Genomic DNA, 15071 nt, shown 5'->3' with positions numbered 1-15071 from the left:
TTAACAACTCGGTGTTATCAGAAATGTCCAAAATGTGTCACAGACGAGTGAGGCAGGTGTTCCGATCTTCAATCAAGGAGCTTCAAGCTGTGGCGGGTCGTCGATATGTCCAGATGGGTATCCTGTCTGTACTGTGCAAGACTATTAGTTGTGGAAGGAGGCTTCGAATCGCCTTCATCTTGCGTTTATAGGAACAGACAGCCTTCTAAGCAGTGCCACCCGGGAAGATCCGGGTTAGAATTAGTCTTCAGTAGCCCATGCTTGTCGTAGGAGGCGACTAACGGGATCGGGTGGTCAGGCTCGCTTTGTTGACCCGTGTCAGCTCATGCTTTTGATCACTGGATTGTCTGTACTCCCAGCAACAATCCAGCCATATGACAGCGGTCTGTATACAATTGAGTCTGGACCAGAGAATCCAGAGACCAACATCATGAGCATCGATCCAGGTGTTAGGCGTCAACCAAGACAGTGAGTAACAACTGAATGTAAATTTGTCTCTATTGTACTTCCCAACTTCAAAAATGCCACACTCACCAATTTTCCAGCTATATGGCGGCGGTCTGTAAATAATCGAGACTGGACAAGAAAAGCGAGTGATCTATAGCATGAACATCGATCTACGCAATTGGGATACGATTACATGTGTCAACCAAGTCAGCGAGCCTGACCACCCGATCCCGTTAGTCGCCTTTTACGACAAGCATGGGTTACTGAAGATCAATTCTAAACCGGATCTTCATGGGTCTCACACACGGTAAGTGGCTGTATGAAAGACACTGAAATATCCATTCACATTAGTGAAAATGGTGATTGGAAATATCTCGTTCATGAACACCTGTGATTCACATGAAAAACTATTCACCTGTGACCCAAATGTATTGTGGATACAATGGAGTGCTACCGCCACCAGGTCAAACCGAAAATGGATTCGAACGCACAGGACGTAAACTTTAAAATATTAATTTAGTGTAGTTAAATCTACAGGTGAACCAGAACTATTTTTATCTTAACTGTTCCTTGACAGCATTAAACGTGAGAGTGAGAACAGTTATAGAACAATCGTTTGATCTGTCTTTTGGAAACCAGGAAACCAGTCATTACACAAGATATTCGCAGCACATAGTTTCACTCATAATCATAATAATCACTTGCGTGCACATATCAACACAATGAAAACCAGCAAAAATGTTATGTGATGTGCATACATACATATATTACCGTCATGTGTTAAATTCGCATAATTTATAGACTAGCTTAGTTAATTTAAATAATTGTAACATGTGGACTGATTGCTTTACAGAATCCTTGATATCACTACCTACTACCTATTCATTGTGGTTAAATTCCACGGATTCAGAATGTACTGGATAAAGTAATTTATTAACGAAAATGGTGAAAACTACAGCAATATATATTTGAACAGAAAACACTATGCCTCGAACTGCGCTAATAAGCAACGCTTAAACATCACTTTCTGGTTGTGATATTGACCCAAGTAATCCGATTTATGTATCTGTTTATGCATCTGAAACCGTTTCAGTATGTTCAGTATTCATAATACATCGTTCTAGATTATTTCTCCGGAAGATATGATGTTCCATAAGATAAACATTAACAAACAAACGTGTTCAACAAGAAGCACACAGTCAATTTAAATACGCCAGCTTACCAAGAAGTATTAAAGGTTGTAACAAGCTTAGTGGAAACGAATTCAGAAATTGATAGAAGTGTGAATTGCTGGTCAGATCTCCATAATGACGCCCTTTAGAGATGAATGTGAGGATAAAATAGTACTATAATGAACAAGACTGAAATGAATACATTGGGCAGGCAAATCTGTAAGTTTAGGGCGCACTATCTCTGAACACTTCCCAGAGAGATCTGTGAGGATTGAGCAACCGAAATATTTGATGACACTTTCCAGAAGTCTGCTCAGATGGTGAAGATGAAGACACCTTCCGAAACTGATGAGATTTGGAAATACCCTGAACATAAAACTGACATTGATGCTGTCCCCTCTACACCCAGTAAATAAAAATACAATTTCCATCTTTGACCTGTTTTCATCTTTAATTCCCTCATTTGCAAATTAATTGAAGTGCAAATATGGGAAGGGAGGAGGCGGGGATGGTGACATAGAAGTTTCTAACTGCCATGGAGGCGAACAATGTGATATGGTGCCATATTGTGTATATGTGATGGGTGGTGAAGTATGTTTTTTCTTTTATTTTAATACTAATAATAATCCCTGCCCAGGACCAGTCACTTCCCACTCGCAATCGCCAAAATGTGATTCTTAAACAAAATGTCAATATGAAATGTCGACTTTGCAATGAATTTTCAGAGACTGCCCAGCACCTTGTCAGTGGATGCTCTTTCTTGGCACAAAAGGCATACCTTAAACGACATGATGTCATGGCTCGTTGCTTCTACTATCGTCTTCGCCTTGACTCCGAGGTCCATCCATGGTACGACCCTGAACATGTCCAGGGTCTCGTGGAAAATGATCCTTTTATACTTCTTTGAAATAGGCCCATCTACAACCTCAGAAGAATTCCTCCCAACGAACCTATTCTTGCCCTTTTTGATAAAGGCAACGAATTTATTTATATCATTGGATTTTCTGTCCCTTTTGACAACAACGTGATTAGCAAGATTCAAGAAAAGCATGCCTTTGAAATGTCTCGCTTGCATCTCAAGTACACTGTCGTCAGGCTCCCCATTGTTTTCGGTGCCCTTGGTTTGGTACTTCCTGATCAGGAGAGGGCCCAGGTTCTCCACCGGGAGCACAGCCCTTCTGACACTCTGGGTAATGCAGAAGGCTGCAGTGTTGGGGAGTCTACATACTAGTATTCTTCAGAAAGTTCTTGGTGGGTTCGACTTGGCAGCGTTTCCTGGGAGAAGTCGCATTCGCTGTCTGAGCTGCGTGTAGATGGGGCAAGGTCCCTGAGGTGATGAAAAACCTTACCAGCATGGCTGTGCTGTCACAATAACAAAGATAACATCAACTTGGGTGATGCATAAAGTCATAACTTCTTTCTACAAATGGTGTGAGTGGATTATGGTATCAGGAATGCTTTGATCACTTCTCAATATTTCTGTTTGGCGGATAATTGAGACTCTAGGCGCTCCACTTCAGATACCATATGATGAGTGTATCCCAAGATCCCATTCATTGTAGTAAAGTGTTTGACAACAGCTGTTCCAGGGAATCTTCGCAATGAAAGTTGAATAGAATGCCTCATGCAATCAATATTTACATACATGCTATTCGTAAATGATATCCACAGTTGTACTGAGCTATGTAATCCAACTCTAAGGATAAAATGCATTATGCAGTACAGCCTAAAACATTAAAAGAAGCAAAGCCTCAGTACAGTGAAATAACTATCAAATGAACACTGGAACGACCTCACTGAACAACCCATTTTACCATTACTCAGTTGTTGGAATTGAAATAGCCTGGAAAGAACAAACAACTTTCTTCCTATATTGATGTCAATGATATTGATATTTAACTGTATCATAAAACATATTCACAAATAACATAGTTAAGCACCCCCTGATATATCTCACGATTGCATGAGCCCCGATCTTAAACCTTTGGAGCATATCCGGGACATGACTGGTCGTCGTGTGCAACAAAGGGACCCTCCTGTACCGAACCTGGCCCGATTGGAAGCTGCGTTAGACGAGGAATGGCGTAGATCGTCCCTTCAGAGGATCAGGAGGCTGACAGGCGTATGAGGAGGAGAGGGCTGCCATACAGTCACATGGAGGTTACACTCGGTATTGAGCTTGAATCGTGTTAGACACGCAAAATGATATTTGGAATGTTCCCATTCACCAATAAATTCAACATTAAACAATCCAGGGCCATACTTGTATTTGTTTGAAAATCAGCGTTGTTGTTTCTAATAGAGCAATTATCGTGGATTCCAATCATTTTGTCGTTTTTTAGGAGTCAAAGGATCATACGGGTCAGAAAACTCATGTTTTTCCATCGTGGTCACCACGAGAAGTTTTATGTACTTGTTGAAAATCTATCATTGCAAAAATACATAGGGTGCTAAATTAAGTTCTTTGTGTTTATGCCAATTCTGATATGATTATAAAAATGTCATTTAAGGCCAAAGCTAACTGGGTAAACCGTAAAACACGTCATACTTTCACGGCGCCATCAAAGACATCTTCATCAGTTGTATTCACATATATTAAAACCTATTAAAACGCGAGTGTTGGGGAATCAGCTCGCTTGGCAAGAGGTATGACAATACCAACCCACACACAACACAACACCTGAGTAAATAAAGGAGGAGTTTATCACACAACAGTCACTGAACATGCATGTTACATGATCAGGCAATAATAGAATGGTTTACAATTAATTATTACAGTATATTCACAATGCAATCAGCCATCAAAGGACATAAATATAACATATAGATTCGTTACACATACTACATTCCATACTACACATTGGAAAGTATAAAACGTAATGCAATTGTTCAGTACTCTTCACATCACCCTAGTTGGCGTTTATACAATCTACATTCTGTAACAGTCACAAAACAGCATAGTGTTCACAACGTAATGCAACAGTTATATTATCCGACACACTATATACATTCTATAATAGTCACAAAACAGTGTAGTGTTAATCAGTATTAAATAAACAATCCTAAACAGTAATGCAGAATATATGAGAAATATAATAAAGGCTGCCTCGTTCACCATCAACCTGAGAGACGGCCACCGTGGTGTAGTGGCTAGAGCGTACGCCCGGAGAGCGGAAGGTCGCGGGTTCGATCCCCGACCGCGTCATACCAAAAGAAGTTAAAATATGGTACTTGTTGGACCCTGCCTGGCGCTCGGCATTAATGGGTACAACAAGGACTGGTCGGCTCGGAGTCAGTATTATGTGTCTGAGTGGGGTATTCATGCTTCACTGCGGCATGGTATCTCAGTGGGATAGCACTATAAAACCAGCTTCAGTCTGTGCTAGTACAAGCAGCCGCACATACAGATACACATACACACGCATGCACATCGTCATATGAGCGAAATATTCTCAAGCACGACGTTAAACCCAATTTCACCTCACCTCACCCTGAGGGAAGTGCTAAGAATAACAAATAGTAAAGAGACGTCCAGTAGATTAAAGTTAATAGAGAATAGCAATAGTAAATATTTGTCAAAGTAGAAGATAGTAAAGTTACATACCCGGGTGAATTTACAAGACACCCACCCAATGATTTGTGACTGTTGTCCGTGTTACATAGTTTTTCTATCTATCGCAGATAATCGCGTTTACAGATAAAACTTACGATAACGTTGTTAATGTGAACTTGAGCTTATGTCATTTAGTTTAACATAAATATATTGGTAAAACTTTGTCCAGTTTTTTCGTGTTAATACATCATTAGTTTTTAGCAGGTGGCATAACATAATGATTTGAACTTCGAGCTTCCCAAAACCAAATTTATTTACTGTTATACTGTCAAGAGAATCGTATAAATAATATGTGAAAATAGCAACTACTGATCTCTTGAAGCATACGAGATTATGGACTAAATATAGAACAGTTAAACAATCCTGAGTTCTTTGTGTTATTTATAGACTGAAACTTCCAGAAACACTCCGTTTATTTCCTACAAAGTCACGACCTTGGTTCATGAAAAAGATACTTCATTTTACTATCGACATTTTATTATCGAAATGTATCAGCTACCTTTTATCACATTGGTCTCAGCAGGTTCTTGGATCGACCATTTCTGACATATGTTCCTCGTCTCAGTACCAGATGGTCATCATACGCTTGTTACGTTTCAACTCAATTTCGGGCATTAACTTGTGTGAAGGAGCTGTTGTCTGACAAGAGGGAACCGAGGTATAAATATTTCCTTAACAAGTTATTTTCTCTTAGCACACCTTAAGTCAATGTCTGATAAGAGGACACTGGTGGATTCACTGTATTGAAATAATTTACCGATATCCGGAGCAAGTATACCACCAAGGTATGAATATTCCTTCAACCAATTAGTTTCTATTACATATCCTGAATCTGAACATAACACCATTTTCGCCAAATGCGTATTTTGGCACGACATCACGTGACAATCTTTCCCATTTCCCAGCATCCTCCAGTTCCTTCATCAGCTGCTCCAGTCCGTCCTTGTATTCCTTGCACTGTGAGAGATATGATTCCTTCATCACGATGCAGACTAAACCCCCTGAAAAGAGGGATTAAAATGTTTACTACGGACAAAAGATGAAATGCAATTTGATTCACACACACGTGTAAACCATATTCCCATATGCAGTCATGACTTAAGGGCAATGACGAGTAAGAGAGTGAGTTGGGTTTTACGTCTCTTTAAGTATTCAAACAATATCACAATAGGGGACACCTGAAACGTGCTTCGCAATTTCAAGCCATGTGGGGAATCGAACCCGGGCCTTTGTCGTCATGAGCGAACACTTTAACCACTCGGATACCCCACCGCCCCAGCCCAACAATGAAAGAAACAATAGTCAATAAATCTGAGTAGAGACAGGCAGAAGACCATACAGACATTAATTGAAAAAAACACCCCAGGCCGAAAATGCATGCAAAGAAAATTTCTTAATTTCGAACGGCTGGTTTTCAACAGTTTGTTTACTTAGTGTATATAAAAATAGGTCCTTAGAACTTCCATTTTGTTGGTTAGATTTATTTTCGAAATATATATAGTCCTCTCACCAAAGTGTAAATTATTCATTTTGAACATGGGCGAGATCAGTGTCGACGGCAAATTTGAGACAAAAGAACTTTCGAATGTCTTGTGATAGCAGAAATTAGTTACCTTCAGACTGAGAGAAGTGTCCTAAAATGTTTATAAACCAAACATTTGTCTGAATAATTTTGGGACTACCAGGACTGTTGCAATTTCGACCTTTTTCAGTTATATATATACACAATTTAGTTTTTGTTGCTCCATTCTGATCTTCTGTAAGATGTAGATCTAAATCCAACTCACCTGGTTTGGTCACTCGAATTAGTTCGTAGAACCCGTGCAGTGGAATGTGTCCTTCTCCCATACCACCACATGATACACTGCAGTCGTACGATCCTGAAAGATGATTGCAATGCCTGTTCATCACAAATGTTGGCATATGCAGATTTTCGAAAATGGACATCAGAAAGAAAACAAATTTTTCTATTTTATATATAGCAGTATTTGCTAAACATAGGTGGTGGAATGCTCACTAGTACATGATCAAATCAAGGTCAAAAGTTACCTACCGTCATCTATTGGGAGGGGTTTACTGTTCAGGAACTCGCAATAGATTTTGGTGTAGATGTTCTTCTTCCTGGCTTGTTCCAACATCCCTGAAGCTGGTTCTAGAGCATCCAGGTGCTTAAATCCGTGGTCCTGAAGCTGAAACATGACTCAGCTGTTTATGATTTAATAAAGAGCAAAGTTATGATTCAATATACATTTACATTGATAAACAACCAATAAGTGTGATAATCTTTTAAAAAATTACACATCATTCACCCATCTTTCGTACGCCATGTGTGCAAGATGTTAGCATTTACGAGCATACATGTGAAGTTGGATCATGAAGCTGTACCTGTTCGCCTACAAGGCCTGTTCCTGCGGCAACATCTAATACTTTAGTCTGGGGTATATCATCCCTGAAGTACTCTGCCACTGCGTTTGCTGCAATGACTGGTCCCTCATACTGCTCAAAACGCAAATCCTGAAACATGGAAATCATAAGATGAAGGTGAATATCTGAGTACAGCGAATAGATACCATTAACAAGACGTCATACCATATACCCAGTAATTTAATAAAACCTACCTGGTCGTATTTGCCATTCATGGCCCATTTGGTATAGAAATCAACGACTTCCTCTGTGGTGATCCCAACACGATGGCACTCGGCTGTAAACGCCCTTGCTGTGTCCTCTTGTACATAATTCTGTGAATTCGTAGTTACCCCCTCGTCTGACATTTCTGAAATTACAAAGCCTGCAATATTCCTACAGTCGCAGCTAACTTGCCTCCTAACCAATCCATAAAATCTGATTTGGGATATGGATTTAGCTTGTTTTCCCTGTTTATCAGGCACGTAAATCCACGCCTTCGTCTTAACTGATACTACATCGTCCAAATGGCCATCTGAAAGACATTATAATCCTTCACTCAAACACTTTCAGTTCTGGTGCAAAACTGTGATGAACTCTTTCCACATCATAAAAGCAGAATCGATGTACAATTTAGACCATTTCATGAGCTATTATTTATGAATCACTGTCAACACAGTAATGAGTCAAGATGTTCGCGAAAATGTGAGTGTATTCTGCCCCACCCATAACACAAAGTATCTCTTCATACCAGTTTGTGAGTTTGGTTGATGTGACCGTTTCACGAGTTTTTGGCTCCTTGATGACCAGTTTTTCAAAGTCCCACAGTTAATTTCTATATAACTAAACAGCACATACCTTATCTTGCCCTCTTTTCTAATGGAAAAGTATGTAGTTCAGTCAAATGATGCTATTTCATTCACAGTCCCCAGTTGCATGGTGTATGAAAGTAACAACCAGCATATACAAGTATATATTATGTTTAGTATATGCATACATGTAAATATGCAAACATATGTTCCTAATGCATATTCTACCACCTATTATCATGCCTTTGTGCATAACTGTTTCATATGTGGTCCTCTGCAACTTAGTGTTGGAAAATGTCATGGTTAGGTTTATACTGACTGAGTTTGGTTTTACGCCGCTTTTAGCAATATTCCAGCAACATCACGGCGGGGGACACCAGAAATGGGCTTCACACATTGTACCCATGTGGGGAGTTGAACCCGGGTCTTCGGCGTTACGAGCCAACGCTTTGACCACTAGGCTACCCCATCGCCCCGGTTAGGTTTATAACTGATAACCTTCTCAAAAGTAATTGATTTTAAACACATGTATAAACAGCATCAAATAGCCTATCTAGGATATATATCAAACGTCCTGCAACGAAGTTGTAGATACAGGCATGCTGGTTCTTATGGAGATCGTAAACATTAATACAATGCATTTACATCAAGTTTTACCTTGAATGAAGGATCGAAAATGCAGCGAATGTAAAAATCTGTCTTTTTTCCAGTCGATACGCATTAAAGCATAACAATTTGTAACAGACATTTTGTCATTGAATGAAATACATTTGATACCCAATGTGTTTAGTTTGACATATTTGTTTGACTATTATATAATTTCTTTCTCAAAATGGTTCTTCCTGTGTTAATATTTGGTGTGGTTGTCTTTGTACTTCAAGGCAGTTGAAATGTGATGATACTGGCAATGCTGAAGGTTACAAGAACATTGTAGAACTGTCAGAATATGGTAAGCGTCTACTGGTTATGTCTATATCATTAAGAATTTGCTTTAATGTAAATGAAGGACTAAAGTCCACCAAAGGAAGGTTACGTACTGATTATTGTCACAGAGTTGTATTCCAGACCAAAGCGTCATAAAATAAAGCAATTCTTGGAGTTTTATTATTAGCGACATTTTCTAGTTTGAGAAGCATTTTAGTGTGAGATTACAGCTCACACGCGTAAAGATTTCTTTCGGCTTTATTGCTTTATTGCAACTGCAAAGTCCACTCAGTCGAGCAACATGTCTGACAGTGAGCTCTTTACCACAAAGGTCCGACTTTGTAAGGACAGCTCTAGTCAAATAGTCACGAGCAAACCGCCTGCAGCCAACACATCACCGTCACAAACCGACCTCACCACGTCCCGATCGACAACCCAAGGTACGAACAATAATATGTTGATCCACATTTGTGACAATCGGAAAGAGTGCAATACGACGTTTACTCCAACATTTTTTTTTATCAAGGCTGCAACATTCAATACAAAACGTACAGAAAGTTATATGATAGACATATGTTTCATGTGAACAATTGACATGCCTGTGCATGTATTTGTGACGGATGTTACATGGTACGCTCACCTTTTTGTTAATACTTGCATCAGTACTATTTAATAAATATTCATACAATCGACACCGTTTAAAGCGATGTCTTCTTCTGGATAGGGCTAAATGCCCTTAAATGTGATATTTTGACTGATATTTGAGTGATTTTCAACATCACTTTTATTATGTTTAGTTTATTGCAAACCAGAACATTTTCTTGCCGTGAATAGCTGCGCAAACAGTGTTTACCAGCAAAACACTTGCAAACGTGTTCCAATACTTTTGACCTAGAACTAACGGTGTGTCTCAATAAGTGAAAAGCAACTTACTAAACTGCCTGGTCCCTTGACACCACCTTACTCTAATTCACTTTAAAAGCATCCACAGGATTGTTGAATTGAGATGAATTGGAGTGCATGTATAGCGCCACGTCTTAAAGATGCAGATGTTCCAACACAGCGGTGTGGCACCTGATAGGAGGAGAACATACCTTCCAGTAAAAGTCTGGTATAGAAATACGGTGGTCAACACTGACGGGGAAGATACTGTGCATACAGCGACCAGATGTTGTGGTGATGCCCTCGTTCGGTAATTTGAAACGGTCAAGAGAATAGTGTATGACTGGGTTAGGAAATGAGATTGTAGTAAACAAACTGAGCATTGTTTCGTCATGACTCCCAAATGTTTTCATATTTCCAAACATAGACACTGTACAATCGGACTATTGCAAAAAAAACATATAACAGAAATGTTTGAGTATATACGCATTACCTTTGCTTTAAAAAGCAAGGTGAAACGCGAAGCTTCATCGAGAAATTTTCAGAACTCAATTATGTATTTAGTAAACCTCCATCTGGGATCAATAAATAATTAAAAGTTATAGCAATGTATGTTTGGTTGTGCCATTTGGAATCCCTGTAATCGCAGTAGCTGAATTGGTCATGGGTTATTGTTTCAATTCATGAGTAATAATCCACGCCCGGCGATGCTGACCTCTTTGGCAAATACCGAATTGCAGAAAATATAAATTACAGTCTAAGGAATAACTTTTTATTTTATATATTATTTTCAATGTAGCCCGCTTACAAGCGAGTAACATTTTCTATATACCCCGTTAGGAATGAAGAACTCATTTGGTACTTCGTAGTAGTAATTCTTTATCTCGAATAATATTGAATCACGTATGATATACGGAAATTACCGATGTTTTGCGAATGCAAATCGATGGAAGGGAGATAACTCTAAATTTGTCTGGTGATCCGATACCCGTGCTTCAAACAGTTGCAAATTACCATTGAGGTGTTCGGTATGATAAATACGTTGTTCATTGGTCATGGGCTGATGTACCCTCGATGTTTGTTCATGTTCCCTGAGCCCGAAGGGAAACATATAATGTTCGTCTGTATCTTATGATTCTGTAGTGAAATTCATGTGCATAAGGCGTGAAAAAATCACCATTTGAGGCCAATATAACAGCAAACGTTCAGGTTCGCTCGCACATGCAGTGCGATTAACAAATTTACCTAGGACATATTTACGGTAATTCATTTCACTTTCGCCTTTAAAAAATCGTAAACTTTGGAAATAATGGACTTGATGTCAGAGATGAATTTCACTGTCTCATGTACCCTGTCAATAAATCTATTGGCTAATTGTGACGTCACAATTGCATGTGGTTCCGGCAACAGTGCTACAGTTACTTTACCCTCGTAAACTTCACAAAGAAAATCAAATCAAACTGATAATACTTTGTTAAGTAACTTTATTATTTTGGAGACAAACGTTATGAAACTCTTTTCCAGAGTTGGTCTAATGTTTTCATTACAATCTGCGTTGAAATGAATGTCTGACCATGTACTGATTTGGAGTTAGATTGTGATTCATAGGTATCATTTTGACCCAAACAGCCTGTACCTTCTCACTGAAATGTTTGATTCAGTTGGTTACAGTCACTTTCTAAACGAAATGTTTGATTTAGTTGGTTACAGTCGCCTTCTCACTGAAATGTTTAATTCAGTTGGTTACAGTCACCTCACTGAAATGTTTGATTCAGTTGGTTACAGTCACCTTCTCAATGAAATGTGTGATTCAGTTGGTTACAGTCACTTTCTCAATGAAATGTTTGATTCAGTTGGTTAGTCTCTTTCTCAATGAAATGTTTGATTCAGTTGGTTACAATCACTTTCTCAATGAAATGTTTGATTCAGTTAGTGACAGTCACCTCACTGAAATGTTTGATTCAGTTGGTTACTGTCATGTCATTGAAGTGTTTGATTCAGTTGGTTACTGTCATGTCATTGAAATGTTTGATTCAGTTGGTTACAGTCACCTCACTGAAATGTTTGATTCAGTTGGTTACAGTCACCTTCTTCCTGAAATGTTTGATTCAGTTGGTAAGTCACCTCACTGAAATGTTTGATTCAATGGGTTACAGTCACTTTCTCACTGAAATGTTTGATCCAGTTGGTACAGTCACCTGCTCACAAAAATGTTTGATCTACTTTGTTACAGTTCGACTGTTTCAGTTCATCTGCAGTCGATACTCATCCAAGTGACGCATATTGAATATGAAATTGTCAGAAGCAGTCCATGGTAATTTTGAGGACAGACCTTCCGTTTTCTCTAACTATAACATTTGATGCATTTGATATCGTTTCTGTAGGTTTACATGTTGTGCAGAGATGACACAATTTGTCTGATTTATGCTGAAGATAAAATATTACAATAAACGATGTGATATTAACTGTTTGATTGCCAATGAACAGCTTCATGGACAACAGACTCTGTTTTTATAATACAGCGACGATGGCGAATGAATACGAATACAACTTCATGGACACAGCTTCTAGTTTACTGAATATAGCGACGATGTAGTTAGTTTCACGGTTACCATGTTGGAGAGACTACAACAAATGTTGAGAGGTATATATACCTGAAAGGTTTGTGATAAACAGCAGGTAAACATGAATAACATGGTAATAGACAACAAGTTGCACATATTGCATGTACACATATCAGATGTGCAATGTAAATACAAGATAGAAATGATAAATATTATACATGTATAGCAAGCTGATTCGCAACTGATTGTAGAATCAATAGAAGAATATATTGATCATTAGGTCGACGTAAGTGTGGAAAGGCATTGTACCCCTTTGGGGAGAGTGTAAGGTTGTAATCGAGATTGTGTCCTCGTCAACAAGATTGAAGAGAATCCAATTAGTAATATGTGACTTCAGTGTCAAAACTTCTCAGATGGAAAGCTGAGGTTTACGCAGCCTCGACCAAGTGGCAGTTTCAAGAAGTCCTTTTATGAGGAAAACGCTGAGTTTATGACTGCTGGCTTGACCTTAAGAGGAATGACTGTCTTGCTAGAAGGAAGATCTTAGTGATTTCATCGAGAAGGAGAGGTGCTTTTTGTCGGGCTGGCCAAAGGACTACGAAGGACTTAGTTTAAGGTTCACTGGCTATATAATCTGTATATTCCTCCAACCACGAGGGAGAGTAACTTAAAACAACTATTTACCCACCTAAAAATACATTAACTGCTGTGACCAGGCCACGCTGATTCTGTTTAGGACTTCATTTCATTTGTGATACGTTATATATATCTCCATTTTTCAGTTGGCTCAAGGAGCAAAATGGTCAACACTCAAAGTTCAGACATTTGAAGGGCATATGATTGTGGAAGGACTCACACTGGTCAGCGAAGCTACATGTAAGCAATCTTAAGAAACTATGGGAGAGCCAAGATTTGCTTTCCAGGCAGTTTCGCTGAACGAGAATCTTACAAATATAAAACCACAAAGAACATTTCCGGAATGAGAAGAAAGCGCTAAAAACAGCATGTGTCTGATGAAACACTGTCAAATAGTAATGACACAGTTAGCAAACTCGGCAGGATAAGCACTTGCTTTGTTTTTTGCAGTTAAGCTAAAGTGCCTTTTGTACCCATGGGGAAGCGTCGTATTGGGTATATCTGCAGGGTGCTGATATGGTGCTTTCCTTGTCTAAAAAAGGTTAAATTTATATTTAAATCAAATTATGTGAGTGGCTGGTTTGATCACTGATATTCTTTTAACTTTTACTTCTATATTTGCATTCCACAGCTTTTCAGTTTTACAGCAGAATGTTATTAGGATTTTCTGAGAAACTTGGGCCATAAAACTTTATTACCGTGCCTCAGTTACTCACTCAATCACATACTACATTCCATGTACCCATATACAAAAACCTGAGAAAAGTAACCAAATGCTTTATTGAGTGAAATCCATCAAAACATCACTGCATACAGGATTCCGGTTCCTGTTCCATGTAAGCAAAGCACTCCAACATTATATCAGTTTGTGGCATGCTAATTGAAGCACACATTTTAGCTTACTATCCTATAGTGCTTATACTGAAAAGCATGTGCATTATCAACAATGAGACTCTGTCAATAGTTATATTTTTTGATGATACTTCAAAGTCTGTTATAGTTTACATTTATCGCACCGGGGACATTAGAATAACTGATCTCACTATACGGATACTGATTATAATATGGAGTTACCGTGTCACGAAATATATTTTCAATGACATAATGATTTGTTGTGCTCAGATGAGTTTAGAAATATTTGTAAGGCCAAAAGGTAAACTGGGTTACCTGTCTTGAATCACGTAAGCTTTTCACGCTTATTAAATTCACTGCACAAATACTGTTTTGCAACTTTGGTATTTTTTATTTGAAGATTGCACAATCACACGTGAATGACCATAAATAATAGTCATTTGAAACTTGTCAATTAAAAAAAAAAGCAAATTATTTACTGGTTTACTCTTAATTGAATCGCATGAGATATATGTGGATAACTGCCTCTTCATGCAGATCCCCGTTCATAAACACTCTTATACGAGATATAATTTCAAGAGCACAAATTTTGTTTCTTGACCAATAATGATTATTCTTAACAGAAATATTTTGTATTCATTACAGAAAAATGGAAAAGGGATACCTTGCGCATAGATATTTTCTGGCTTGACTTAAAATGCATTTATGCATGCGCCAGAAAAGAAATTTAGATATGCCTGATATCTGATATAGCAATCATGCACTACAA

General features: G+C 38.5%; 1 protein-coding gene across 1 annotated transcript; it reads right to left on the bottom strand.

Moving 5' to 3' along the window:
- Positions 1-6039: 6039 nt before the first annotated feature.
- LOC124287858 (methyltransferase-like protein 27) lies at positions 6040-8003 on the bottom strand. Its single transcript, XM_046724344.1, has 5 exons — positions 7851-8003; positions 7618-7746; positions 7286-7421; positions 7020-7112; positions 6040-6233 (listed from the first exon to the last, which is right to left on the bottom strand). The coding sequence occupies exons 1-5, from the start codon at positions 8001-8003 to the stop codon at positions 6040-6042; spliced, it is 705 nt and encodes a 234-aa protein (XP_046580300.1).
- Positions 8004-15071: the final 7068 nt, after the last annotated feature.

Source organism: Haliotis rubra, unplaced genomic scaffold, assembly GCF_003918875.1.
Source record: "Haliotis rubra isolate DU_JTF1 unplaced genomic scaffold, ASM391887v1 Scf407, whole genome shotgun sequence".
Classification (NCBI taxonomy): domain Eukaryota; kingdom Metazoa; phylum Mollusca; class Gastropoda; order Lepetellida; family Haliotidae; genus Haliotis; species Haliotis rubra.
The sequence above is the reverse complement of the archived record's forward strand: the minus strand, read 5'-3'. Positions and strand labels throughout refer to the sequence as shown.